The sequence below is a fragment of the Terrapene carolina genome, unplaced genomic scaffold (assembly GCF_002925995.2).
Source record: "Terrapene carolina triunguis isolate 2854851 unplaced genomic scaffold, T_m_triunguis-2.0 Scaffold102, whole genome shotgun sequence".
Classification (NCBI taxonomy): domain Eukaryota; kingdom Metazoa; phylum Chordata; order Testudines; family Emydidae; genus Terrapene; species Terrapene triunguis.
This window is the reverse complement of record NW_020664453.1, coordinates 2,752,813-2,780,226: the sequence shown is the minus strand read 5'-3', so window position 1 is coordinate 2,780,226 and position 27,414 is coordinate 2,752,813. Positions and strand designations below refer to the sequence as shown.

Genomic DNA, 27,414 nt, shown 5'->3' with positions numbered 1-27,414 from the left:
TTCCTTGTGGGGGAGGGGTTAAAACGGCCAATCCTCAATGGATACACTCGTCCTCCCCCCAAAACTGCACAGAAGCGTTCGAGTCATTAGAAGCAAAACTAAGTGCCCAGCTTTCTCATGGCAAATCCCAGTAACAAACAGCAGAGACCTGAACTCAAATGTTTATGTTTATATTTATTACAGCATGGAGGGGGAAAAAAGAACCGTTTCATTCAAAAACCATCCCATACCAATGAAGACAATAATTTAGCTATCCATTTTAAAATACATTAAAACCGGTCTGTCATTTCTCACTTCAAAAAACAAAACAAAACAAAAAACAAAAACAAAAAATAGATGACCCATTCTGGAGACCACGGATGTTTCAGCAATACAACAAATCTTCATTTTATTTTTTTTATTTTTAAATATTAACCTGACTGTAACTATGAGACTGACACCCTTTTCCCACCCGCATCCCCACCCTCAACCCCACCCCCACCGACCTTCTACAGGTAAAGCACAATTAAAATGCCTAGGAAAAAGAAGGCAAACATTTAAAAAAATTCATATTACACACTAAAAAAAGTTTGTCATCTCATGTCTTGCAGTCAGAATAATAAAAACCAGCCAATGTTCCCAAAAAACATCTCAATGAAGGGGTGCGGAAAAAAAGACATCCCTTTAATAAAACATTTTCAACAAATATCATACACAAACTACAATGTATAATAATTACTTTTTTTCCCTCTCTTATTTTAGAACCAGACTACAAGGTAAGAAAAAACACTGAAACAAGATACAATGTTCTCAATAATCGGCACAAAGGGAAATCCAGGGAGATAATATTTTACATAATATGATATACATGGATCAGAAGTGGAGATTTATAAAACAAAGACCAACTACAGGGTAGTGTAATGTACATAGATCCCCAGACTCTGGCGAGTGTCACTTTAACATGGTTGGTTTGTTACTTTTCTGTAGTCACCTCTACCACAAGAAGAAAAGGTAATTTTTTTCATTTTTGTTTTTATTTTTATTTTTTTGTTACAGAGTGAGCCTACAGAATAGCAAGTATACATTTGAACAATTACTTGAAAATATCTCCATCCAGTTCCAAAACACATACAGCGAAACCCTGATAAGATCACATCTTTAAAAAAAAAAATACAAAACCAAAAATCAACAAAGATGTTAGCTTGAGATCACAGTTACAAAATCCCAGGTCAGATTAACCCTTTCTTTCTCTCTTTTTTTGGTGGTGGGGGGAAAAATAGCTCAAGGATTCTCACAGGGGGAAGTACTGAACTCTCCTTGTATTCTGAGAGGGGGAAAAAAAGACTAATACAGTGCATGCCACGGTCACAGATAGTAAGATCACAATTAATTCTTGAGGATGTGATCCTATGAGGGGCCAACTGCATTAACAACTTTCTATGAGGTGGAGGAGTCTCTTCTGGAGGAGGAGGTGGTGTTGTGCTGCAAACAAGAAAAGAAAAACAAAACAGGCCTTCCAAACAAAAACCACCAATTGTAAACTGTCCAGTTTATTTTAAAAAAATAGGACTACAACAGGGACAACATGAGATTTCATATCTAGACTAGCTTCCTGGTGTAGCACAGCACAAACATACAACAGGTTTAAAAGAACAAAGCAAAGAGGTTGGAGTTGGGTACTGGAGGCTTCCATTTGTTTCCAAAAAAAAGAAAAAAAAAAGAAAAAAGAAAAAAGTGTCATGTACATATATAAATCCTTCCGCACAAGAAGGATCTTGTCACGTCTTGAAATATTTTAAGTTTTGTCCTTCATGTTTTATGGAATAAAAAGTTCAGCCTTTTTATTGCATGAAACTAAAACTGGGGTTTGGCCCCCTCGCGTCTCTCTGCCAATACACCTAGCTTCTTCTTGCATAATTTCTTTTAGATCCTCCAAATGGCAGCTGACTCTCTTTATCCTGGAGAGGAGGAAGGGGGAGGGAAATCACACACTCATCGTCATGCTGGGGGAATACTGAAAGAGAGACAAACACAGAATGAGTACTGGGCAAACAGGACTGAAATACTAAAGGCGGCCAAGGCCAGGGAAGAGGGGATATACAAGTAAGACTCGGGCTTATGAAAACTATAAAGCAACATAATTGGATATAATAAATCAGAAAGATAGAATATGCTAGAGACTCTTAATTTATCAGCACATAATCCGCTGCATAATGGTCTTTCCAGGGAGAAAATAAGCAAAACAGTATGGGGTAGGAAGCAATTTAAATGCATGCATGTATATAATGCTAAATATGGCGAGAAAAAAAGGGGGAGCCTCTTTCATCTGTAGAGCTTGAATCCAACGTGAAAATACTCTGCAGATCTCAAAGATGAGTGCACATTTGTTGGCAGCTGAAAGCGAGCATGGTTAGCTGGGTCTGCTCAGGGGCAGCTCGGAAACAGCAGGGGGTGGTGCAAGCCTGAGCAAAACTGCTCCCGAGCATCAACAGGGGGTCCCAAGATTAGACCTGCAGCTTCCCTGCTGTTCCAAACGGCAGCACAGCTGTATAGGGAGGTTTTCGCAGAGTGAAGATGTTTGTCTCTAGCTCACCATGGTAGCTCACTTTCACCCGTCTATTTCACGCACGTGATGGCTAGAAAGGGGGCCAGCAAGGTTTATTTACACCTTTATTAAAAACCCTACCAATTGGATGCAGAGCTGCGTTACACAACCACGTGACCCTACTGCTCTCATTTTTTCTCCCCCCTCAGCCTCATTTGTTACATGCTGTTGCCATCTTGTCTAGCCTGTATGCTTTTTGGTTCAATACCTTGTTCAGAAATAGATCTCAAAACACAGTGCAAAATGCAGGTAAGAGTGATTATCGCTACTTTTTGGTTTTCACTTGGATAGGGAGCTCCAAAGCACAGAGCTTAAGCAACATTCCCAGGGTCAAACAGAAAGGCAGTGACAGAATCAGGATTAGGAACCAGGGCTTCTCAACTCCCAGCCCCCGTGCTGAGTCCCCTGGACCACAGCTAGATCTGTATTAAATGACAACATGCTCTCTCTACCATCATCAGAGATCACCCCTGCCCCTCCAGACCCCGGGCCCCACCAGGAAGCAGAGACAGAGCCTTATAAATTTGGTGACACCAAAAGAGAGGGGGCTTAGAGATTGGGTGTCTGAGCAACTCACATTGTCATTTTGGAAGGAATGGAGGAAGTTACCTCCCAGTTCACCATCATCTCTTGGAGTGCCCGGGGGGTTGCTAATGCCACTTATGTTGTTTGGAGAATTCTAAGGAGACAAACGAAGGAGAAGGTGAGTACGCCTCAAATACGTCACTGAGCACAGACTGGCAAAATCCCTCGCTAACGACTATGAGCGGCCGGTGGGAGAGCAGGAGAGAACGGCTGCGTTTTATACAACCTTCCGTTAGTGCCGAAGCAAACGTCTCATGGGAAAGGGCTACAGGATGGGAGAAAGCCCCTTGTGTCCCTCTATTGCTCCCCCTACACTGGAGCCTCTCCAACCACACACACGATTTCCTCACTGCTAATGCTTCATGAGGGAGGGAAGGACTACGGTTGAAAGGAAAATGATTCACCTTTACGGTCACCACAGTGCACACTTACTTTTGGAAGTCCATCTATGTCGCCTGACCCTATCAAAAGAGGGGAAGAAAGGGAACTTTTATTTGCAAGTTAGTTACATTCCTTGCTCACAGTTGAGGTAGTTCTCCTCCTTGGCTAGCCCATTCAGTGCAGGAGCACGCCGGTGCTTAGAATGCCATCCAGAAACAGGAGGCTGTTGCTACATGCAGCTACTCCAGGGCATTGCTAGCAGCAGGCAGCAGCAGGCAATACAGGTCGCAGCTGTGCTAATCCCACACCTCTTAACATTTGCCTCTGGTAAAAAGGAACAGTGGGGGGCCTCAGCTGCCTTTCCTTTGTATGCTGAACTCCAGGGAGTTGAGGACAGCTCACCTGACTGCATAGCGCTGGGCACGCTGACTGCATGGCACTGTAATAATGGCAGGTTAGTTGCAGGGGCCTTGGCTCTCCCTGTGGTACTCGGACATTGATCAAGCTAGAGCATAGCTCCTATAGCAGGACAACGTAGGAGACGGACTCGAGAGGTTAATGGGCCTTTCGACTGCTTTCAATTAAACACCAACACTGGTTTTGAGTTTAAGCTCCTCTTCTGACTGAATCTATCAATGCTGCTCCAGTGAGCCTGTGCCTAGTCTACATGCTACAACAGAAGAGTATCCAGCCAGATGGCGGACAGGCGGCCTGGCAGGTAGGTCATGGCAAAAGAGGGCCGTGTGGGGTATGGGCCAGAGGAAATAGGGTGATTCTCAGACCTCTGAAACCTCACAGTGCACACGTGCCTCCAAAAATCACTGACCGGTATGTCAGGAGCAAGACAGGAAAAGCCACCAGACAATAACATCTCCCTTACAGAGATCTAATCCTGAATGGCAGATCAGCATTAACAGCTTGTTAAGGGTCAGGTCTAGTGCGCTTCCCGCTCAGCCGGCCTTGAGCTTACCTAACGATCCATTCATGTGATGTGGTTCCATACCTCCCATGCCTCCCATTGGGCCGTCAGAACCGGGCCCCATTGGGAACTGAGAAAGAAAACAGCAGAAAGTGTAACCCCAAAAATCAGAGACCCGTACTCCTATCAGCATCAAGCAGATCCGCCCATCCACTGGTAAGGATGGCCTCAAAACAGAACAGAATGTTCTACGATCCAAGTTTTGTCCAGACACGGGAAGGTGACCTGGCTCCCGTTGGGTTGGGAAGCAATATCCCTTGAAAACTTAACTGCCTCAGGAAAGTTACAGCAAACATTTTGTTCGGTCACTAAGGCTACATCTACACTACAGAGCCCACGTCGGCACAGCTATGCCTACACAGAGTATGTGGAGAGAAGGCGTTTTTCCGACAGGGTAGGAACACCATGTCCACAGATGAAGCACTCTTCTGTCAGTACCACTGAATCTACCTGGGGGTTTTGTTGGCATAGCTACATCATTGGGGGGTGCAGGCTGTAATACTTTGGTCCAGATCTGGCTGTTGGATTTAGTGTGCGGTTGGTGGTGTGGCCTGCGACATACAGGAGGTCACAGACACTTTGGGGGGTCCCCTCTGGTCTTCGACTCAATTACTCCCGACTCTATAGCTACACAGAAAGCAGGGCTCTGGTTTCACCCTCTGCAACCTCCACTATGAACAGTGTTTACAGAGGAACTAATATCCCTCCTTTAGTTCTATCGACATGCACAGCGTACAGGGCCCCCCACTGCCCTGGAAATAACTCATTGTGGCAGGCTGATGGGGCTGAATCACAGGGCTATCAAGTCAGCCAAGACACCCAGCGAGGGGAGCGGGTAACATGACGGGTGTCAGGCACATTGGGGAGGGCTTCCTTTCTCCCAGCTGGTTTAATACTCCAAGGTGCTATGCGGGGGGCAGGGGTTCAAACCCCCTCTTACAGAAACACAGTCACAAAAAACACACGGCAGTGAGACCTGTGCTCAGACACGTGCGTGAGGTCACCCTTTGGCCCCTCCTGCCCCGGCATCAGCAGACACTCTGCCCCAATAAGAACAGCAGGGAGGGTGGGGACATGCACACATGTGTGGGGTGACCCCCCGCTGCCTTGTTAGCAGCACTCCGTGCTCTCTCAGCTGACTGAGGCACATGCAATGGTTCTGCAGCTTCTTTGCCCAAATAGTTACACTTCCTTGAAACCAGGAAGTGATGTCTAAAGGGCACATTCTCCCCACCAGCATATCCCCAAGTGAACCAGCCACTATAACCCAACGCGGGTGTCAACATGCTGCGCCCTACAAAGATTGGCTCCCTCCCTTTCGTTCGTGACATCCTTCTCTGGCCACGAGGGGGTGTTCCAAGATCACGCCATGGCAAAAACCACCTCCAGTCTGAAGAGTGCACAACCTGATCTACCATTGCAAATCCAGGCCAAAGATCTCCCGCCCCACCCACCCGGCAGCACATTTCAACGGCCGGCTGAGGGAGCCAGCCGTATTTCCTTACACCACCTCCCATCTTCCCCCAGTGCTGCTCCAACCACATTCCCAGGGATCAGTGAGGCTTCAACATGATCGCCTAGATCCACCCGAGCCCCCTGTGCTGTGACCATCATCCATCTGTCTGCAGGGGGAACGGATGGGCCTCCCTTTGGGGCCTACCCATGCAGCTCCTCAAATCAGCCAATAGTGTTTGCTCTTGAGCAGTCTGAAGCCCAGGCGTCAAGTGCCTCGCGTCTGCCAGACTCCTGACCCACGAGAACAGGAGAGGGAATCTAACCATGCTCTGCCATTTTCCTGAGGAATAAAACCATTGAAGCTAGCTAGCAGCCTGTGCACCCCATACCGAGCTGAAGAGCACTCCAGGATTCAGGCAAACCAGCAGCTTCTGCTCAGGCAAGGCCTAGAGACCTAGAGTACCAGGCCTGCTAACGGGCCGGATGGAGGAGCACTCCCCTCACTGCTGAGCAGCTCCTCCAAGCCAATGCCGTCAGCTCCTCCCTTACCGAGCACGGAACCAAAACAGACTTCAGGTGGAACAGTCACACTCTGACACACACACCCCCACCCCACCCCACCCCCCCCTTTCTGGCATGACCATTTCTTTTTCTAAGTGGATGGGTGTGATGTCTTCCCACCCCCACACCATTCCTCCTCAGCACACAGACAGGAGTGATGGACCCTCACAGCTGATCCAGCCAACGCAGCCACTTATGGGTGCCACACTGAACAGGGGCAGGCAGATTCAATAACGCGTCAGCTCCTTGGAGCTGGGCCCACCCTCGTTGGGAGACTGCAGAGCACTGAGCGGGCACTACTGTAAAGAAGCGGGGGAAGGTTTTCGTTTATCACCACCACCGCCCTCATTTTGTTTCCCTGTCCCTAGATCTGCAAAGATCACATTACTGGAAATGGCCAAGGGAGTTCCCGCTCGAGTCACTTTACCTACGTAAGCTGAAGATAAAACCAGCAAACATCTGTATAAACAGATACACAGCCAACGTGGGCACAACTGCCCCCCTCTCCCCCCCCGTCAAAAATGGGTTTGACATCTTACTGGTTTACGTGCCAAGCTGCAGGAGTTGTAACGCCCCTTAAGGTACATCTACGCAGCGAACACCCACGGCTGGCCCAGGTCCGCTGACTCAGGCTCACAGGGCTGTAAAATTGCTGTGTAGATGTTCAGGCCTGGGCTGAAGCCCGAGCTCTCGGACCCTGCAAAGGGGGTCCCAGAGCCCAAACACAACCGTTTTTAGCCCCGCAGCCCAAGGCCTGGGAGCCCGAGTCAGCTGACCCCGGCCCCGCCATGGTTGTGCCACAGGTCTTTTATTCCAGGGTAGACATACTCCAAAAAAGTCAATCTGGTCTGATCTTTTTCACCTGCAACACCCATCAACGTCACAATGAACATGGCCCTCTTCCCCCCCGCGCCCCTTATCCAGTTCATTGATTTGGGCTGAGATTGTCAGAGAAGCCCAAATCCCACTGAAATTCAATTCATCCTTTGAAAATCCCTAGCTTTGGGTCTAGTCAGTTTCGCTGTTCTCCCCTGAAGAGTCAGCTTCCCCTGTGGTGCAGGCTTTTGTTATTATATATTCACCCTCCTAGGGGGGGAGAGAAAAAAAAATCTCACACGTGATCACAAAAAAACCCACCCACGCCGGCAGGGGGAATCTCAGAAACAGGCAGTGCTTGGAACCAATAGTTTATAAGTTGACTGTATCCCTTTAAATGTGACTGCTAACTGGATGCGTTGCTGACATGATCTTGACCAGAGCAGCATGAACGGCACCATTTTAATAAGCATAAAAAATTAACAAAGTTGCTGAAGAGTTAATCGCTTTTTGATGGTTTGTTTTATTTCTATTTTGTAACCAATGGCTGAAATCAATTAAACTGCTCTACCCTCAACTGATGAAGTTAATTATGATTTGTTATGGTATCTGATATGTAAATTATTAGAAAGCAGAGACTTACATTCGATCGACTGCCTCCAGGCGGTACTGGATTAATCATTGTGTAGATGTTGTCACTTGAATTGGTTGAATCTGTAGAACAGTGAAGCCCAGTAAGTCAGAGTGATTAATTCATTTCTTAATTAAAACAAACTCATGCCACTTGAACTCATTCTTTTGTATTTTATCACCTAAAATTCCCTTTAAGTACCACCATTTTCTGGCTAATTTGTATTTAATGAAGATTCACAAAGTTTTTAATCACAGAAATTCAACTGTGAAAATAATTCAACTACTGAGAATCACAGGGCCTGCTCGTCAGAAGAGGCGTAGAACGATAATTTGCTTCTATGTATCACTTAACACCTCAAAATTATCCAAACATCCTCCAACATTATTACAATACTGGCATTAAAAACAAATCCCCGAACCAGTATGGAAAAGGAACCCATCTCTTTATAATGCACATGGTAACAGACAAACCATTTTAATCACGCCACAATATATAAATGCACAAATGACAAGTGTGCTGCCACGACAGAATACTGGAGCAGTGACTAGCAGCACCCATTAACATATGGATTGTTTTATTATGACCTAGTCTGAAATGTAGGTCAGAGTTCTCATAAAAATGCAGAAGCAGAAAGACAGTCGTAATATTACATTTTAGCTCCACCCCTGCAGCTGTGAAACACCACAGTTACAGAGCAAGGCTACTTCCCTTGAGCCCACCCACCCGCCATCCCCTCCTATTGATCACTACAACAATTACAAAATCAGCCTTGCAAAACTGCCAGAGAAATTTACCAGCCCAGATGCAGAATCTACATGCCCACCTTTATGTGGGGAAGGAGGAGAAAAATCACTGTGGGAGATATTATTGACCCATCCAAAAAGAATTCGAAATTTGGGTCGAGGGAATTAGCCTACTGTGGCAAGCAGAATTTTGCAAAGTGGGTTTCAAAAGCCCCTGCAAGTCCTCATAAATCTGACCACCACAATGGTAGCCTCCACAGCCTGACTTGGTCTTTTTAAAGGAGGAGGCATCAGAGTTAAAAATTGGGCGGCGGGAGTGGGGGGGGAGAAAAAGGGCGGCACACAGGAAACCCTTCTAGTAAACAGATTGGATTTTTTTTTTGTAGCTAATACAATTTTAAACCTTGACTGGATTATTATTATTTTTTTTTAAAAAAGAGCAAGCAGTAGCTGATTAGTCAGCCCCTAAACAGTACAAAATGACTCCCTTGCTTTTTGTTTGCTAACCAGCATGAAAGGAATAAGAAATAAATATATTCAATTTTTTATAAGGACATTTTGTCAAAGAACAAGCAGCGTTTTGCACATTTCTAGTTTACATGCCTCACAAGGCTGGTTCACTTTAGTAACACGGGGATTAAACGTGAAATGACTACTGCTTCTCAGGGAAACAAATCTGGACACGGAGAAGAGCTCCCTCCCTCTTCCCCACTTCATATGTGCTCACATGTGCTCTCAGAGCTCCCCCCCCCCATTTTCACCCTCTTGAAACTCAATCCTGGGCGGAGAAGTGAATACAAAGCCCCATCCTAACAAACACCAAAATCTTCTTTCAATACTACTGCATACGATCAGGAATTCAATGGAGCAGCAGTTGAGCGTGAACTGAGGAGTTAGGGGGCTATCATTCAAAGAAAAACACCCAGCAAATTTGGATTTTTTAAGTGCTGAATTCGTCTGCTGTTGAATTTTACCTGCAGGACTAGGCATGATCGGTGTTCCTGGAGGACCTCCACCACCAGGGGGCCCCTGTAGACAAGATTAAACACACATCAGAAACCACTGTGATAACATATACTGCACTAGGTCAGCAAGATCCTGCTGCTGTCAGCAACAATGTCTCACCTTGGTATTCAGCCAAGCATTAATCTCCTGCTAAAACCTTTGATGCACTCTCGTAGCCAAAGTACAATGCTTTGTTTAAGCCTTGAGCAAAATTTTTTTTTTTTTTTAAAGTATTCGAGAGGTGTATATGGGAGAGAGTGGAAATCATTTGCAGTGTCCACGGGACCCCTTCTAAAACATTTTTTACATTTACAGATGAGGGAGGCTGTTCTGGGTACCCAGAAGACACGCAGATTTCTAGAAACAAACATTCTTACATTTTAGAATTTCTGCCTCTGCCCAGACTTTTGTACAACTCAGATAGAAGGACATGGCTACACTATATACATCTAACTCACACTGAGAATCTATTTAAAAGTCTGAATAAGTTATATCTACATACACACGTGTGTGTACAAAGAGTCAATGATCTGTAATGTATATACTTGAAATCTGACTATACATCTGGCTAGAAATAAGAACCCAGCCCAGGAACTTACCACGTATGTACCAGGCGATGAAGAGGAATATGGAATCTATAAACAGATCATAGGAGATAGGTGACTATCTGAAATGCAGCATTTCATCAATAATATCCCGATTTACACATTTAACTCTGGTGCCCACATTCCGCTTCGTCAAACAGAAGCGGAAATTAGGTTGAATTACAGTAGTGGCCACTGACGTGTTATAAATGCCCACAATGCACCGAATATGCTGGCACACAATATTTCACTTACCCCCAAACCCTACTATTGGCAGGATACAAAAAGGCAAGAAAAATTAATGTTTCAAGAGCAAGGTTGTGGGTGTTCTGCACTACATCAGACACATCTGTGGTCACCGAATGACCAGGTGGCTGCTGGAAGATCCTGTCTCCTTCCTTCCCCCCTACATTTTTTTTTTTGGCGCACAGTGCTGCAAAGTATCATACCTTTCTCCTGAATTACAAAGAAAACGGACAGAAAACTGGCTAAGGAACAGATCAGAACAAAGAAACACAAGCTTAACTTTTAGGCACACCAACGCAGTAACCAAATTAATGGAATGCTGTGCAACATAAAAATCTTCTCTAGTTAGCTGGATGCTCGCACACCTATGCTGGGAAGCGCTCTATGGTATGGAGGATGGTGAATGTTTGCCTGGGAGTTTGCCCACATTTAAATGGGTATAACACTACTCTCCTGTCCTGATACTCAGGCACATCCACGTAATACCTGTAGACTGGCTGTCTCTAAAGACGAGGTTTTAGTCGGAAGTTGTAACAAAAGACACGAGAAGGCAGTCACACTTGAAGAGATGCTCATGTACAAACTTTTGCTCTAGTCTAATACCGATAAAAAAAAGACTTACTGAATTAGCACTGCTGGGATTAGGCCATGGTCTACCAGCTCCTGGGCCCCTAGAGTTTAAATGAAAAAGAAAAGCTTTTTATACACGGCACATCAGAATACAGCATAACAGCAATGTAGAACTGGGATTCCAAAGTCATTTCAAAGCAAGGGTCAAAGCCGCTGTCAAACACCAGAGTTAAAGCATCATGGGTTTTGCCTTACATGTTAATTCCAGGCATGCCGGGGCCTAAAGAGTTGGGTGGAGGTCTCATTCCGCCGCCATAGTTCTGCAATGATAACCAAGGATCAGTCTACCATAACGAGAAGGGAAACCGGAGAAGAAAAGAGAAGGGAAAAAAACAAACAAACAAAAACAAGAGGGTTAGTTTGTGAAAATGAACTTTAATAAAAAATTAGATGATGATGAACATACAAGCAATTAAAAACTTTAAAATAAACAGGACTGTGGTATCTTTCCATTGACTCTCCGCAAGACATCATGGGCTGTTAAAAGATTTATACAGAAGCCAGACAGATTTTGCATTATGGCTTCCCTATTGCAGACCAGAGCACAGCACTGGGTTATCCTAGGCCCGGACCTGGCCTCTGGGAGTGGCCCATTTCAGAGGAAAGAGAATGCCCCGGCCAACTGTGCAATACAATTATTATGGAGGGAGGGAAATTCCCTCCCAACTCCAGCAGGCAAATCAGTTTCTGGCTTGTGGTCTCTTTTGTTTAGGGGTGGAAGGACAGAGAAAAAGAAAGTAGCTGCTTGAAAGATTATTGCTACAGTGTAATGAGCAAGCAATGGGATGCATGGAAGAGATGCCAACAGCATGAACGTTTGCAGTAGCCTTCTAAAGACGGGAAAGGAACCTGTCCTCCTAGGGTTACATCTCCAGTTTAAAGACAACCAAAAAAAAAAAAAAAGATTGGTCTTAAAGTCACTACAGAACAATGTGCATTTCAGACATGTGCACACAGGCACACACACAAACATATGTACAGAGAGATTCATGGCCCACAGTGTTGCAAGGGAAGGGACTTCGATTTTGCTACAGAACTATTCAGATTGACCTCTTCATAATCAAATCTGATGCTGCGTCAGCACGTAAAACCCAAACACGTGTACACAGGGTGGGGTGGAAAGTGACATGCAACACAGAAATGCTGTAAACACATCAGGCATTACACAAAACTCCCCAACTCAGGCACCTGCTCTCCTTTCTTATGTCACCCCCTGACTTTGCCTATTGCAGGAGTCTCCGATCAGTGTACCTGATCTAATAAGAACATATCTACTGTAATGCCAAGCCAGAGGATGCTGCTGTGGCTCCAGAAGTCCTCATGCTGAATTTCTCTGCCTCTCTCCAAGTCAGTTCCCCATCACCAACGTATCTGGGCACACCTTTCGCAGTGTACATCAGCCTTGCTAAATTCTTCTTGTCCACTCATTCAAGGTAAAATAGCATTAGTTTCTTCTGTGCCTGGACCAATTTATTTCCTCAGCAGTTTTGCAAGGCTGGTTTATGTAGGAAGCTACCACTCCCACATACGGAGCTAAGCACCCAACCCAGCAAACCATGACTGTAAAAGGGATAAAGAGAAGGATATTGACAGCCAGCGACTGGGGGAAAACGGTGCAGTCGCTTGATGAAGCGCCTGATCAAAAGGGTTCTCCCTCGGACTTGCTTTGCGCTCCCTGTATTTGCACGTATGGCAGCGCAAGTAGCTTAGACCACCCATTTCAAAACACACACATGTGTGTGTGTGTGTGTGTGTTTCCATTCAAGAAGAGGAACAAAACCTGTGTGGCTCCCAAGAGAAGGAAGGCTCTCCCGTTTCACAGACACACTGACTCCCATTTTCCCCCTGCAAACTTTTACTCACTCGACAGGTTCCCCCATCTCCTTGAGAGAGCCTAGAGAACTCCCCCCTCCCCCCACACACACTTTAACTTGACCTTGCGTATTTCTGAGGCCCTGTATCCGGACAGCTATCCCTCTGGGACTGGAATGGGACAACTTCTATTTGTCCTCAAAGAGCTCCTAAGATACACTTACGCCGCACACGCCTTTTGGCAGCACGGGGAGCACAAACACAGCTCGTTCCCCTAGCCTGGGTATAACAGCAATGGAGACCATGAGGTGCTGCTTAGGCAAATGGAGTAAAACACACTCCTGAACCCTTTGGGTGCGTAATCTACTCCCCAAGCCACGTGTCCCACTGCTGAAGTCTTTCCCCAAAGCAGGGAAAAGACCCAAAGGCTCTGGTAGCTCTCCGTTGCAGGAGCCTTTCCCTGTCAGTGGAAGACTAGCAGGGGGACAAAGGGAGAAGGCTCTGGAAGCTTCCTGCTGCCTCTCCCGGCCAGAGGCTTTCACCAACACTTATAGCTACGCATCACCATGTGGACACAGCCTGGTTTTCGCAGTGGCGTGTAGCAAGAGGTATGCAGGGGAGACGGAGTCAGCTGTTAAGAGGCTCTCTTCTCGCTGCAAATGAGGGGATAAATGGTGTCGCCAGCAAACTCTTTGTTCGTTCCTAGGACTGGAGCGGTACCTAGTTACTTGGCAGTGTAGTACTCCACCAATATTTTTGATTTGCCCCAAGACACATCCAATTAATTTTGGGTTGGCTTATTTGGGAAATCTGGTTTAGTCACAAGACTGAGCATTTTGGGGTTTGGTTTTTTCGGTTCCCCTGCCCTCATACCTTTATTTGTAACTCAAAGCGCAACAGCTAGGTCAACAGAATGGTGTTGTAGGAGTACAAATATTTCATTATGGTCCCAGTTCAGCAAAGCATTTAAGCATCTCCGTAACTTTAAGCATGTGCTGAAGTCCCATTGAACTCTTTGGATTTAAGCCCATGTTGAAGTGCTTTGCTGAATTAGGGTCCACTATCTTATCTACATGCGTACTTTGAGGAGGATGAAAAGGGTTACCCGAAGAAATCACTAGCAAATCTTAATTGATCAAATCTCAGTTTCTATGCTGAACTACGTAAAACCCCATGTTAAAACTTAGTACTTCTAATTGGAGCTGAAAGAAACAAACAGGCCAAAGCATTTTAAAGGTGTTAGAAAAAGGGAAAAAGGTGCCCTTGTGCTGATAAGCTGGGTGTCAACCTTCAGCAAAACGTGAATTAAAATGAGGAAGTTACAAACCCTTGGAAGACCATATTTAATAGAAGCACTGACACATCTAACCTCAGCAGCACCAACAAATGCCTTTATACTGTTCACAGAATTAACGCTACGATCATCACAGAAAGGAGATAGGAAGTCTGAGTTTAAACCATGATGCTAGATTGTAAAAGAGGACTGGTTTTCAGTTCATGTCAGGTGGCTGGTACATGACTGCAGGTTACCACTGGTTGGATAAAAATGTATTCCATACGAATGTTTATTTTAGAAGGTCTTGAAAAAACACTTTGGGAAGGTAGTGGGTGTGTAGTGTGTACACAAGGATTTATTACACACAACAAAAATGGGGACGTTCAATATTTTTGATTATTTCTTGTATGCACTAAAGCTTCAGAGCACCTGCTTCTTTAGCATTTTGGGAAGACTCAAAAAACATGCCAACCGGTTGATGAGATTGCACGTCCCATTTTCACAGGCTTGCACTTGTTTAAAGGAAAATTAAATAAGGCGCTCTCTCTAACGTCTAATAGTCCCAGCATAAGAGAGAAAGCCCTAAAACTCCACAACTTTCAATACCACCTGTGACCGAGAAAAACCTAGATGGTGCTCGATTAAAACGCAACCACTTTCAAGTCCTACGGCAATCACCTTGGATTGTCCAAACTGCACAGAGCATCCAGAACTTTCATGGCACTTTTTGCTTGGCTGATGCAAGCGCAACAGATGTAGGCTTTTGTCATCATACATGTGGGACTATTAAGAGCTTTGTTGTACCAGTTCCTGACAGTGCCAGACCATTAAAATGTATAACAAAGCAATTGGAATCTAAGCTTGCCCGCAAAGAATGCTTGGGATTTTTTCCCCGAGGTGTGGAGAATCTAGTGGAGTTTCACACCGTGCCCAAGGAGATGGATATACATTTTTATTCAATTAACTTTTCTCCCTTCTTGTCAGTATTCAACAGTTTTGCATACATTAAATCATTTCTTAACTCTCTTCACACAAAACCTCTTTAGCCCAACAGCCTCCTGGAAAAACTGTGCAACACACATTCATTTACTGCAGGGTTAAAAAGCACTGAAGACAACACAGGAAACAAGAAGTCAGGGAGGATAAACCTACATCCGAGATATGGTAGTATGTTGTTTAAAGTCTATCACAACGAACAAACAGGAGTGAGTCAACATAGTAGCATGCAAATTCACTTGTTAAAATGAATCAACACAAAGACAGAATATATTAACCCAGATCTACTTCATTTAAAATGTACTCATAATTGGACTGGTTCCCCCACTCCCTGGGACGTATGCAACCAAAGAGGGATTTGGCATCATTCAGGAACTACAGAAGATTTTGTCGTTCATCGAGCTACTACTCATGCTAGTGAAAATTCAGAGGAGAATGCTACTCTGCTAACTTTAAAAAAAAATCTGAGCATTCTTGAATAACGCCGATGTTTAGATTCCTTTATAGTAAGAGCTAACAAGTTGGCTGAAATGCCTGGACAAGAGCTTCTGAAATACACTTGGAAAAAAGTTACAGGGGGGGGGAAAAAATGTCAAAACCTTTCCGAAGCTCATGAGAAGATCACTCAGCATATCCCACTTTGGGGGGAAAATCCCTAAAACTCATCAGCAAATGTTCCCCTCATCGAAAATCCCCAACCTGAAGTTTAAGGTAAAATTGAGAGAGGGGAAAGAGGCAAGCGTCAGATTTATCCAGGAAACAAAGAATGGCTTAAACGCCAGAGAAGTGAAATTGTCTATAGAATAGGATAGGGGAAAACAGAATACAGGAGAGGAAAGCTTTATGTCCCTGTGATAAATAACTTACTTTTTTATGTGGGCACTCCCTTTCTTAAGTGTTATCAAAGCAAGCTGGATAATGCATTCACCATCACTACATGGTCACAGCTAAACAGCACTGCCTCCGACTAATGAGCAAGAGGGGCTTCTGCGATATCCCTAATGAGGATGCTGAGCTCTGTCGGAACACCGGCTTTCCAGCGGCAATGCACTAATGTAAAATGCATTAGTGCTAATGGGGAGTAGGTGGGAAGAACGCCCAGCTCTTGAAACCCCTAGAGATTGTTTGGATGATGTTTTGCTTATAAACTTTATGAAGTCGTAAGATGTTATTTGGCACGGGACAGGAGAGAAAATGTGCTGCTTAAGTTTACCTGCGGACCAGGACCCATGGGGCCCATCCCTCGTGGAGGATTCATCCTTTGCATTGGTCCTCCCATGTTAGGGTGCCCTGTTGGGAGTAGAACCAATGAAGTCATTATAGCAGAGTAACAGTGTTTGGCCCAAAGTCAACAGTGAGACACCTTCCGGCATCCTTGAGCATGTTTACCTTGTTGTCGTGTAGGGTCCATTGAATTGGGCAGCAGTGGCTGCGTACCAGGAACAGCCCCTGGAGGCTAGAAAAATTGGGGGGGAAAGGGGGAAGAAAAATAAGCTTTCAGGTATGTAACCAAAATATGTAGTTTAAATTCAAGGCTTTAAACACAAAGAATTCAGGTGACATGGTCTATTTTCTGGGAAACGAGGGCCTTGTCATAACTTCCTCTGCTTACACACAGCTCCGACCTGTATATCTCCCATGACATGTTCTATAAATCCCTGTAATTTGCCTAACTTCGCTTTCATAACCCTCCTACTTTGTTTCACAGCCTTTTAAAAAGACCAAACCCCAATTCTCTTCTAATCCTTCGCACTACTGTACTAATGGTCCGATTCCAAGCTTCTACTTGTAAGTAAAAAGGAGGGGACACACGCGGCTGTCGGGGTGAGCGAATGTCTGATCAAAGCACTTCAATGAAATGATACTGATGCCAATGTAATTTTGAGGTATACACTTGGCAAATATGCTATGTAAATATATTAAAGTTATTTATTTGCCAGTGAAGAGACATTTCATCTGCAAAGAGGATTTTAAACATTCTTACTGAATAGCTTACGAAGATGACCTCAGGAGTATTAAAAATGTATATTTTCTCTCATTTCCTAGTATCCCGAACACTGTATTTCTTTTTTCAAAGTCATACTCCGCTTGGACAACAAATCTATTTAAAGTTCAAAAGAGGACTTCCACGTACCGCTCAGTGCAGATAAAGGGGGAGGAAGAACACAGATACCATATGCCTTGGGGAAGCAAACTGTAAACAATTTTGAAACACGGTTGCTTTTCTTTTATTTGAATACCAACATGAAATAGATCGTGCTGTAAAAATTTAGAGACTCTCCAATAAGGAAGGATGACAGTTTAGGCAGGCCAGGCCACACATCAATGCCATGAGTAGAGGGAAGGTTTTCATTCCAAATCTTTATAGATTTACAGCTTGGGAGACAGAAGTAGGAAAATAATAAATGAACTTTTCGTATATGGTTCTCATTGCTATTAACTTGTTTCTCACCTAAACAAGAAATGAGGCAGTAATGATTATTTGGCCCTGTTGTCATGTTTTTGCATCTCTGGATCTACCCAGTAACCTAGCTAAACTATGTGAGTGTATTTCTCTATGCAGCGGGTTTTTTTTTTTTTTTTTTTTTTTTTTTAAAAGTCGGATTAGTTTTATCCTCCTCATTAACTTAAATTATCAAGTGTATAAAAACAAAATCACAGAACGCCGAGATTCTGAAGTTGCAACGTTACAAATAATATCCCTCAATGCCTGGTCACAAACATTTCTGGTATGTCATTGCAACTTGAGACTGAAAGGAACCACGGCTCCACCTTGACACTATTAGACAAATCAAAATAGTGTCCTGCAACATGAAATGTGCACAAGACTAATCCATAGCACTTACAGATACTGACAGCACCATCCTTGTGCTGTCCATATTTCAGCAGCAAGACCTTGGACTTCTTGCAAGCCTGATTTAAAGGGACATTGTAAAACTGCACTTGACAAAAAAAAGAGTGACTTTCTGTATTTCACCAGGCCCGGACAGCACAGATTGACTTGTCTGTTTAACTTCTGCTCCTAATCAGTTTCACTTTCCTGTTCTCCGGCACTTGCCGGAAACTAGAACCTCTAGCCAAGAACACGCCTGTGCACTCTTATGTATGAACCTGTGAGAAAATTGTAGCGTAGTCATTCTCAACTGGTGGGACATCACCAATAGTCTAAGCAGGGTGTCAAGCAGCTGATCGCATCCTCAGGTCTTCCATCTTTAGGTGAAACAGATCTGCCTAGCCACTTGACTCCAGTCCTCTTCCCTGAACCTACTGTGCCAGGCACCAGAGAGTATGTGATTACAGTCCTAACCAGGCTGAGGTCCTCCATTGTAAAGCACTCCAAAACAAGTTACACAGAGCTGCCTAATCAGTGTCATTTTCCATGTGCAGGTCTCTCATTACAGGGCTGTGAGATTTCACCAGCACCAATGAGGAAGGGAATTCAGAGAAGGTGGAGGAGTTGCATAAAGCCGGGTGGACATACCTTCCTCAAATCATCCCCATTCACTCCCTAAAACCCCAACAGAAACACACGCTGTCCACTCTCAATCTTTTTTAAAGGAGATAACAGGACAGGCTTATTTTTATTTTTAATGATTCTCCACAGCACAGGGAAAGGCTGGAGTTAAGAGTTTATACTGGTTTCAATGCATTATAAGAAGTTTCATCTTATTTAGTACTTGGTAAGATAGTCTATGTTTATCTCTACCAATCCAACACTTTGGGTAGCAAATCTGTCTCTTGTAACTGACTCAAACTGATAAGCTTGTTGGCTATAAGATAGATTTCTCTTTCGCAAGTTTTTCTTACAATCAGACAGCTAAACAGAGATACAGGGAAAAAATGGATGCCTAAATTTGTCTAACAGAAAGAATGCGTATGCACTATTTGTGATGACCGAAAGTGACAAGAGCCACTTACTACTGGCAGGGGGAAAAGTCATAGAAAAGTATTAAAAATTAAATGGAGTTTTCTAAATCATATTAATAAAACAGTGTCTTGTTTAACAGACAGCGTAATGCGCTAACAAGAGTTACAAGGTTTATTTTAAAATGTCTGTCTTTGTTAACAGTAAAGCGACATGTTATTGGAATAGAAACTAAGCAGGTAACTATTTTTCTGAAGTACTTTGTGCTACACCTGCTAAAAAGAAACCGAAGGAAAGTAATTGGTGAAATTCTTAGAATATGCTTCAACAGGATAAATTACAACTAAATGCCACAATCTTAAAACTTCTGCACATAGAATCACAGACTTTAAGGTCAGAAGGGACCATTATGATAGTCTAGTCTGACCTCCTGCACAACGCAGGCCACAGAATCTCACCCACCCACTCCTGTATCAAACCTCTAACCTATGTCTGAGCTACTGAAGTCCTCAAATCGTGGTTTAAAGACTTCAAGGTGCAGAGAATCCTCCAGCAAGTGACCCATGCCCCACGCTGCAGAGGAAGGTGAAAAAACTCCCAAGGCCTCTGCCAATCTGCCCTGGAGGAAAATTCCTTCCCGACCCCAAATATGGCGATCAGCTAAACCCTGAGCATGTGGGCAAGACTCACCAGTCAGACACCCAGGAAAGAATCTATAGTAACTCAGATCTCACCCTATCTAGTGTCCCATCACAGGCCATTGGGCATATTTACCGCTAATAGTCAAAGATAAATTAATTGCCAAAATTAGGCTATCCCATCATACCATCCCCTCCATAAACTTATCAAGCTCAGTCTTGAAGCCAGATATGTCTTTTGACCTCACTGCTCCCCTTGGAAGGCTATTCCAGAACTTTACTCCTCTGATGGTTAGAAACCTTCATCTAATTTCAAGTCTAAACTTCCTGATGGCCAGTTTATATCCATTTGTTCTTGTGTCCACATTGGTACTGAGCTTAAATAATTAATTCCTCTCCCTCCCTGGTATAACTATATGAACAAAACCCCATTTTCTTTTAAGCTGCCATAAGGCAGAGGATAAACACAACTAAAATTTAACCCTGCAGCTGATCTAAGTGTTCTGGTGGACCAGTTCTCTAACAGCAGGATTATATGCATCACTTTGATTTTTAAAGATTCCAGGGAAAATTTACATTTTACGCTAGCTTTGTTGTAAACCATCATCAGTCGCACAGCAAAACTTTGTTTAGATCAGCTGAAATCATGGGAGACAGTCAGGGAAAACCAAGAAGTTTGTGTGATTATAAAGGAGAACTCAGAACTGCGTACTACATGGAAGATCTCTTGATAGCGAAGAAGCTGTTGGCAGTGGAGGGAACACACTTTCTATGCCAGGTCCTGATATTTACTACATTTATGTGATTGAGTTTCTACCAGCAAATGGTTTCTTGAGATTCAATGCATTACAAACCCCTCATGGAAAGAGGAGAAAACGTTTTGATGGAATTTGTTAATCAGTGAGTTAATGTTATTTGAATGACAGATACCACAAAGTCGTCTAAGAATATAAGAAACCTTCAGCTCTGTGGAAGTCTAGTTTTCCCCCACTGCCAAAAAAAAATTCAGTTTAAAATCCCCAACTTAACTCAGGTAACAGATGAAGGAAATACAATACCTGGTTTCCCATTCTGATGGGGGGCCGGGGACCTCCTGCATATCGCGGTGACATAAAAGGCTGTAATTACATGAAATTAGTTCAATGACAGGATGCACTCACAGCATGGAGATAAAGAGAATTACTACATTCCAGACAGACTCTGGTTACAATCTACACAATTTTCTGGAGAAATCTCTTTTTTAAAAATAAGTTGGTAAAAACAGATCTTCACACTCCATTTTTGTATTTTTCACAGATTTATTTTTGTTGGCGAGATTGTTTAACGTACTTGGAGAGTACTATATAAGGCTGCTAAAATTAGTGCATGGGAGACCCTGACCATTAGACACTTTCCAAGTGAAAAAGAAAATTGGTAAATGAAGCAAAAAAACAAAACAAAACAAAAAAAACCAATGCCAAGAACCAAAAGCCAAGCACTTAAACCATATATTCATATCAGTGCTATGAATGCAATTTTTAAAAAAACCACACAAATTAACAAAGTTCTCTCACTATCATAGCTATGTATATTTGAAACTTACGAATGGACTTTCGAATCCATTGTCAACTGAACATACAAAATCAAAAGGAAACAAACATTTCATATTGGCGCTGGCATGATGCTGGAAGAATACATTTGAGGATCAGATCCCCAGCTGGCGTAAATCAGCGAAGCTCCATGAGGATCAAAGGAGCTCTGCTGATTCACATCAGCTGACAATCAGACCCAACAAGCTTAAAGAGCAAAATAGAACGCAAGCCCCGTTATCAGTGCCCTACATATTTCTAGTGTCTTTACCTGACTGTGGGGTCCCATCATGCTGTTAGGATTGTGAGGTGGAGGCTGTGCGTGTGGCGAGGGCTGAGAACCAGGTGGTCCCTGTGAGGTCAGACAGTAGAAGGAGGTTATAGATTAGCACATGAAAGCGCAGAAAGAGCTAAAAAGGATTTATTGGTGGATCTGTTTGTAGGGAAGCCAGTCTCATTTTAGATGAGTTTCTATTCATTTGTAACTGAACAACGAAATAATGATATATGCAAAAAAAATAGGACATCTGTCAAAGCACACCAGCAACGTTACAGTAAATGGTTCAGAATTCAACCAGTCTGCAATGACAAATACACTTGGATACGCTTTGAAAGTGTGCGTATGGAGAGAAAAAAAGTCTTCTCCACGACCCTCCCACAGTTTCCTGAAGGTAGGAAACACCTTAAAGGGCTTCCTTTTGATTTGTGGGTCAATGGTTAATACAAGGTATTAAAAATAATGTAGAGGCAAAGATCTTGCTTAGAAGCACATCCCATGTTTGTGCCAGATATTTTTGAAGCTGAAGCCTAGGTTTAGCTCCAATAAATGGATGGCACAACTCCAATCCATTTCTACATGCAGGGCTGTGTTGTTACCCTTAAAGATCCAATATCCTTCCCCAAGACGAATGACCTAATGATGCAAGTAAAGTTTCTTTTGAGTAAAGCGATACTAAAACATGTCTGGGGGAAAAAAGAAAGATTAGTGCATGTAGCTTTTAACACCGCAAGACAGCAGTTTCTGACATTTTTGGGTTGAACACCAATTTTTTCCCCCTTTAAAGCATGAAAAGAGAAAGTTTGTTTGGAAAATGTGAGCTCTGAGCAAGAATACACTGATGCATGTTAATGTAAAAAAAAAAAAAAAAAAATCAAGTCCAAGAACTTGTAATTGGTATAGAAAGCAAATAAGCCTTGTAAGTATGTTATGTGAAGCAGCCACACACTTCAGTAAAAGCACAGCAGCAGATGTTCTATACCTGCCACGTTACTAATTTCAACAAGTGTTCGCCTTCTAGCTGCTGCCAGCAATGGCATGGTTTGTTACCATGAGCAATTTTCTTAATTAACAGACATTAATTAGCCATTTAGCAATTTTGCAAGCATTTGTTTAGCAGCTTTCCTAAACATGAATACCACTGTGATAATGGTACTGATTAGAGGGGTCCCCTAATTAACAGTACAGGGAAGGAAAATTGAAATCACATAAATTAAAAAGGGAGGGGAAGTTAATGAAGGCAGGACATTTGCACCTGCAAATCTTTTGTACTACAGAAACTTGAGTGCACCGTAAATAAAGTAAGAGGAATTTTTTAAGTGTTACACAGAAAGACACAGCCACAAAGATTAAAACAGAAACAGCCCTCTGTCAATCTCCCATGTTTAGTTTATATGCTCATATAAATGAAACTCTGTTGCATTAACAGGATATACATAATTAGTCCTACCTTGTAATTTATAACTAGTACAGTAAGGCAAGAATAGTTCTCTTGCCTCTCCTAGATTCATTATTCTGGGCAGAAGTCATAACTCAGAGTTGCAACGCCCCACTATGTCCTACCACCACTTTAAAAAAAACCCTGAATGTTTCCCCCTGCTGACATGTTTGCAGAACTGACATCCTCCCCCAGAGAAATCCTTCCAAAGCAGAGACGACAAAGCTAGAATCATTGCAATTTGAACACCAATCATTTTGTTTATTTCACTGGGACATTTCAGGCCTTTTTAACATTCCCTCCCTGAACTGAAAGAGGAGAAAATCCCATAATAAACCAAATATCTACTGAATACCAACTAGACAAGCACAGGGAATGGGGTCTGTCCAGAGTAGTGGATCTCACTAGGAGAAATCAGTCACATGCAAAAAAAATAAATCTAATTTTGCCTTTCTTCTGTGATGGATCCACTATGCTAGACAGAAGTCAGACCTCAAGGGAAGCTGCCAGTGTGATCACCACCCACCAACCACATGGGGAAAGTAAATTTGGCCCTGGATCCTGCAATTGACAACATGCAGGTGGACTACTGAGCCTGTGAAGAACTCCACTGAAGTCTATGAAGTCCACCCACATGCTGCGAATTGCAGAATTGGAGCTTAGTGAGTAAGTACAAAAACAACAGTCACTACCAATAAAAGAAAAGGGTGATTGTGAGTCAAATGAAAGACACCACAGAGAAACCCTTGCTAGTTAAAACTGCCTCAAGATTAAAGAGATCCTTTATGATGTACATTCAGGTAGCTTGGAGCTCAGAAATGGCCATTTCCCACAAAAAGTATTTTCTCTCTATTTATAGATTACACACCACTCCCTCTTCATCCTGAAACATACACAGAACAGAGAGACAGGCCTGTTGCCCAAATACTGTATCCAAAGAGAAAAGACCAACTCAATTTTGTAATGCTCTGGGAAAGAAGGAATTGACCACAAGTTGGGAAGAAACCTACAAGGCTGCTAAGAGGGCTGATGTTTCTCCATCCAATACCTTGCATCTTTGGCAGAATGAACCCCAATCTCTATAGCATTTCCTGGAGTGCTGATTCATCTACCTGGGGAATGGGATCGTTTGATCGCTGCGGCAAAGCAAGAGAATGTAGCCGCTTTCATGAGACTGCCCAACACCACGAGCAAGGCATTACCCCTTCCTCCGCAGAGGAGAACGGTTCAGACAGAAATTATTGCCCAGACCGCTTCCTGAGAATGAAAGTGCATTTGTAAGTGGCATAAAGGCTCATGACTGATAGTTCCTTTTCCCGTTGCCTACTTTAGAAGGAGCTCAGTGTTCTAAGCCAGGCACGGTCTAGGGCTGTCATGCAAACCTGCCCGGCCAGAGAGTTGTAACTACATATCTACAAAAATGCAATAAAAGGAACCCTGCTCGCTTAACCCTCCGACCAAACTGAAAGGCAGGAGAACGGCGATCTGGAGAGTCAGGAAACAGACACCAAGGATGGCTGTTTGAAAGGAGCATTAGTAAGGGCCAGTTGCAGCACTTAAAAAGATTCTGGTTCCCCGGGTGACCTAATCAGGAGGCAACTGGTAGCTACAGCTACACATAGCGACAGATATCAGGATGCAACCAATGACTTCAGCAGGGGAGGGAGTGTGGCACAGTAATGAGACTAACCTCAATGAGCACCTTCTCGGACCCTTGTGCAAAAAGCCTTCTTAGGGGGATCCTAAGGTAACTCCCGGGGAAAAGGAGAGGTATTGTGTGTTGGGGCTCGCCGATGCCAGAATCTGTATGTGACTCAGTAAGGCCAAGAAAGCAGCAGGAGCGGAGATCAGGAAGCATCAAGGAACCACGATATACCAGGGCTTGCTCTACCCGGAAGAACACACAATTTGATGCTGGACTCCCTGTGAGGGAGTCTCTGGCCCTTACTGGAACATGCCTGCAGGCTCTGCGGCTGGATTCAGGGTCTGCAGGGGAAGCAGACCGGCCGTGTCCTGCTGCCGTCCCCAGGGGAGTTCCAACCCATCTGCCAGCGAAGCGCGGGGGGGGGGAGGGAGGAGGCTGGCTTGCAGGAAAGGCCGTTACTGAAAGGGATACAGGCCAGCGCCCAGTGTGAAGACTGCCTTGCTGAACCCCCCCTGAAGCATTCAGCACAGCAGGAGGCAGTGCAGACCTGGTGGTGTGCCAATGGGGCGGTAAGTGCTTGGGGAATCCTTTGGTGCTCAGAAGCACCTGCACTCCAAATTAAGAACCCTGCGCTGAACATACCAGGAAGGGCGGGGGGTGGGATTACTCATGAAGGTTCTCTCCATTCCAAGAAACCAAGCTGGGGTGAGGGAATTGCCAGGGGAAAAACAAAACAAAACAGGAACCTTGTTTCCTGGAAAAGGGGGCGGGGGGAGAGAAATCACTTGAGAAAGGCTCTGTCACAGACAGAAGGGGAAAAGGTCTGCTCCATTCCGGGCAGAGCAACTGGGAAGGCTGCAGTCAGCCCAGAAACGCTCCAGCAGGGGGAGCTATCCAGTTAAGTGAGAGCAGCACTGTCACCAGTCCGCTGGATAGGCCAGAATACCCAAGAATTATGGGCTCCCATGAAGAGCAGAGGGCTTATCCCAAGAGCAATATAGCTTCAGTAACAGTACTGCTAAACCACCCTCTCCCACCAGCTGACACACCCTGGAGAATTACCAGACTGAGCAGATAAGATTCCTGTGTATTGGCAGGGCCGGCTCCAGGATTTTTGCTGCCCCAAGTGGCGGCAAAAAAAAAAAAAAAAAAAAAAAAAAAAAAAAAAGGCAAGCCGCGATCGGCGGCAGCTCCACCGCGCCGCTTTCTTCTTTGGCAGCAATTCAGCAGCAGGTCCTTCCCTCCGAGAGGGACCCGCCCCCGAAGAGCCTGACGTGCCGCCCCTTCCCCATGGCCGCCCCAAGCACCTGCTTGCTGGGCTGGTGCCTGAAGCCGGCCCTGTGTATTGGTGCTTAACCTGGCAATGGCAAGTGTCTATGTAAACCTAATGGTCTCACACATTGTGGGGAGGGATAGCTCAGTGGTTTGAGCATTGGCCTGCTAAACCCAGGGTTGTGAGTTCAATCCTTGAGGAGGCCATTTAGGGATCTGGGGCAAAAATCTGTCTGGAGATTGGTCCTGCTTTGAGCAGGGGGTTGGACTAGATGACCTCCTGAGGTCCCTCCCAACCCTGATATTCTATGATTCATGAGTTACTTGGGTTGGTTGCATATCTAGGGGCTTTCAAGATTTTTCACTGACTCTGGGGTATGGCAGGTTGTCACATAAGGAAAAGGGGATATAAACCTGGCACTACCTGCAGGGGAACCTGTGACAGCGTACCCCATAAGGCTTTATGGGGGGGGTGTTTATAAATGTACGTATGATATAACTGAAATATGTTTTGTGCTGCCTGTGCCAGGTAACATATCTCCGTAAAGGTTATGGTCTACTATATCTATTCATCCTATTTGTACATATATATCATTTTCTACTTGAGGTTAAGAATATGGGCTGTATGCTTGCTTGGTTTCTAAGTAAGCTTTGTGAGGCATTTGGTCAGCTTCTTTAGGAAGGAATTCGCCAGGTTAAGTACCTGATCAGGAAACACTTGGGGAACAATGCATCTTGGAATGCTCCAATCCACATGAGAAGTCTTCCTGGAGACGTGCAAGATACCATGTGGACAATGGCGTCGGCCTGTAAAAGGGAGTGCTCTGGAACTGGTGAGGAAATTATCTGTATTTAGTTTGATTAGACATAGATTTGCGCATTTTATTTTATTTTGCTTGGTGACTTACTTTGTTCTGTCTGTTACTACTTTGAACCACTTAAATCCTACTGTCTGTATTTAATAAAATCACTTTTTATTTAGTAATTTACTCAGAGTATGTATTAATACCTGAGGGAGCAAACAACTGTGCATCTCTCTCTATCAGTGTTATAGAGGGCGAATAATTTTGAGTTTGCCCTGCATAAGCTTTATGCAGGGTAAAACGGATTTATCTGGGTTTAGACCCCATTGGGAGTTGGGCATGAGTGCTAAAGACAAGCACACTACTGTGAGCTGTTTTCAGGTAAACTTGCAGCTTTGGGACAAGTGATTCAGACCCTGGGTCTGTGTTGGAGCCAGACAGGAGTGTCTGGCTCAGCAAGACAGGGTGCTGGAGTCCTGAGCTGGCAGGGAAAACAGGAGCAGAGGTAGTCTTTGCACATTAGGTGGCAGCTCCCAAGGGGGTTTCTGTGATCCAACCCGTCACAGAACCTTAGTAGTAATATCACTGACACCAGGTATTCTGCTGCTCTGACGGGAACAG

At 44.2% G+C, this 27,414-nt stretch overlaps 1 protein-coding gene across 4 annotated transcripts in view; it reads right to left on the bottom strand.

Moving 5' to 3' along the window:
• Positions 1-483: 483 nt before the first annotated feature.
• Positions 484-27,414, bottom strand: part of SSBP3 (single stranded DNA binding protein 3) — a 136,220-nt gene continuing 109,289 nt past the window's right edge. Inside the window, exons 6-18 of one of the 4 annotated variants that reach the window (XM_024219659.3) lie at positions 21,630-21,710; positions 20,849-20,908; positions 16,677-16,743; positions 16,501-16,577; positions 11,399-11,487; positions 11,196-11,244; positions 10,343-10,378; positions 9,713-9,767; positions 8,005-8,075; positions 4,521-4,599; positions 3,602-3,630; positions 3,162-3,263; positions 484-1,993 (exon numbers count right to left, since the gene is read on the bottom strand). In XM_024219659.3, the coding sequence (XP_024075427.1) occupies positions 1,964-1,993; positions 3,162-3,263; positions 3,602-3,630; positions 4,521-4,599; positions 8,005-8,075; positions 9,713-9,767; positions 10,343-10,378; positions 11,196-11,244; positions 11,399-11,487; positions 16,501-16,577; positions 16,677-16,743; positions 20,849-20,908; positions 21,630-21,710 (825 nt within the window). In that variant the 3' untranslated portion in view covers positions 484-1,963. The remainder of the gene's footprint in view (positions 1,994-3,161; positions 3,264-3,601; positions 3,631-4,520; positions 4,600-8,004; positions 8,076-9,712; positions 9,768-10,342; positions 10,379-11,195; positions 11,245-11,398; positions 11,488-16,500; positions 16,578-16,676; positions 16,744-20,848; positions 20,909-21,629; positions 21,711-27,414) is intronic. The other 3 variants (XM_024219660.3, XM_024219662.3, XM_024219663.3) reach the window with 3 other exon arrangements.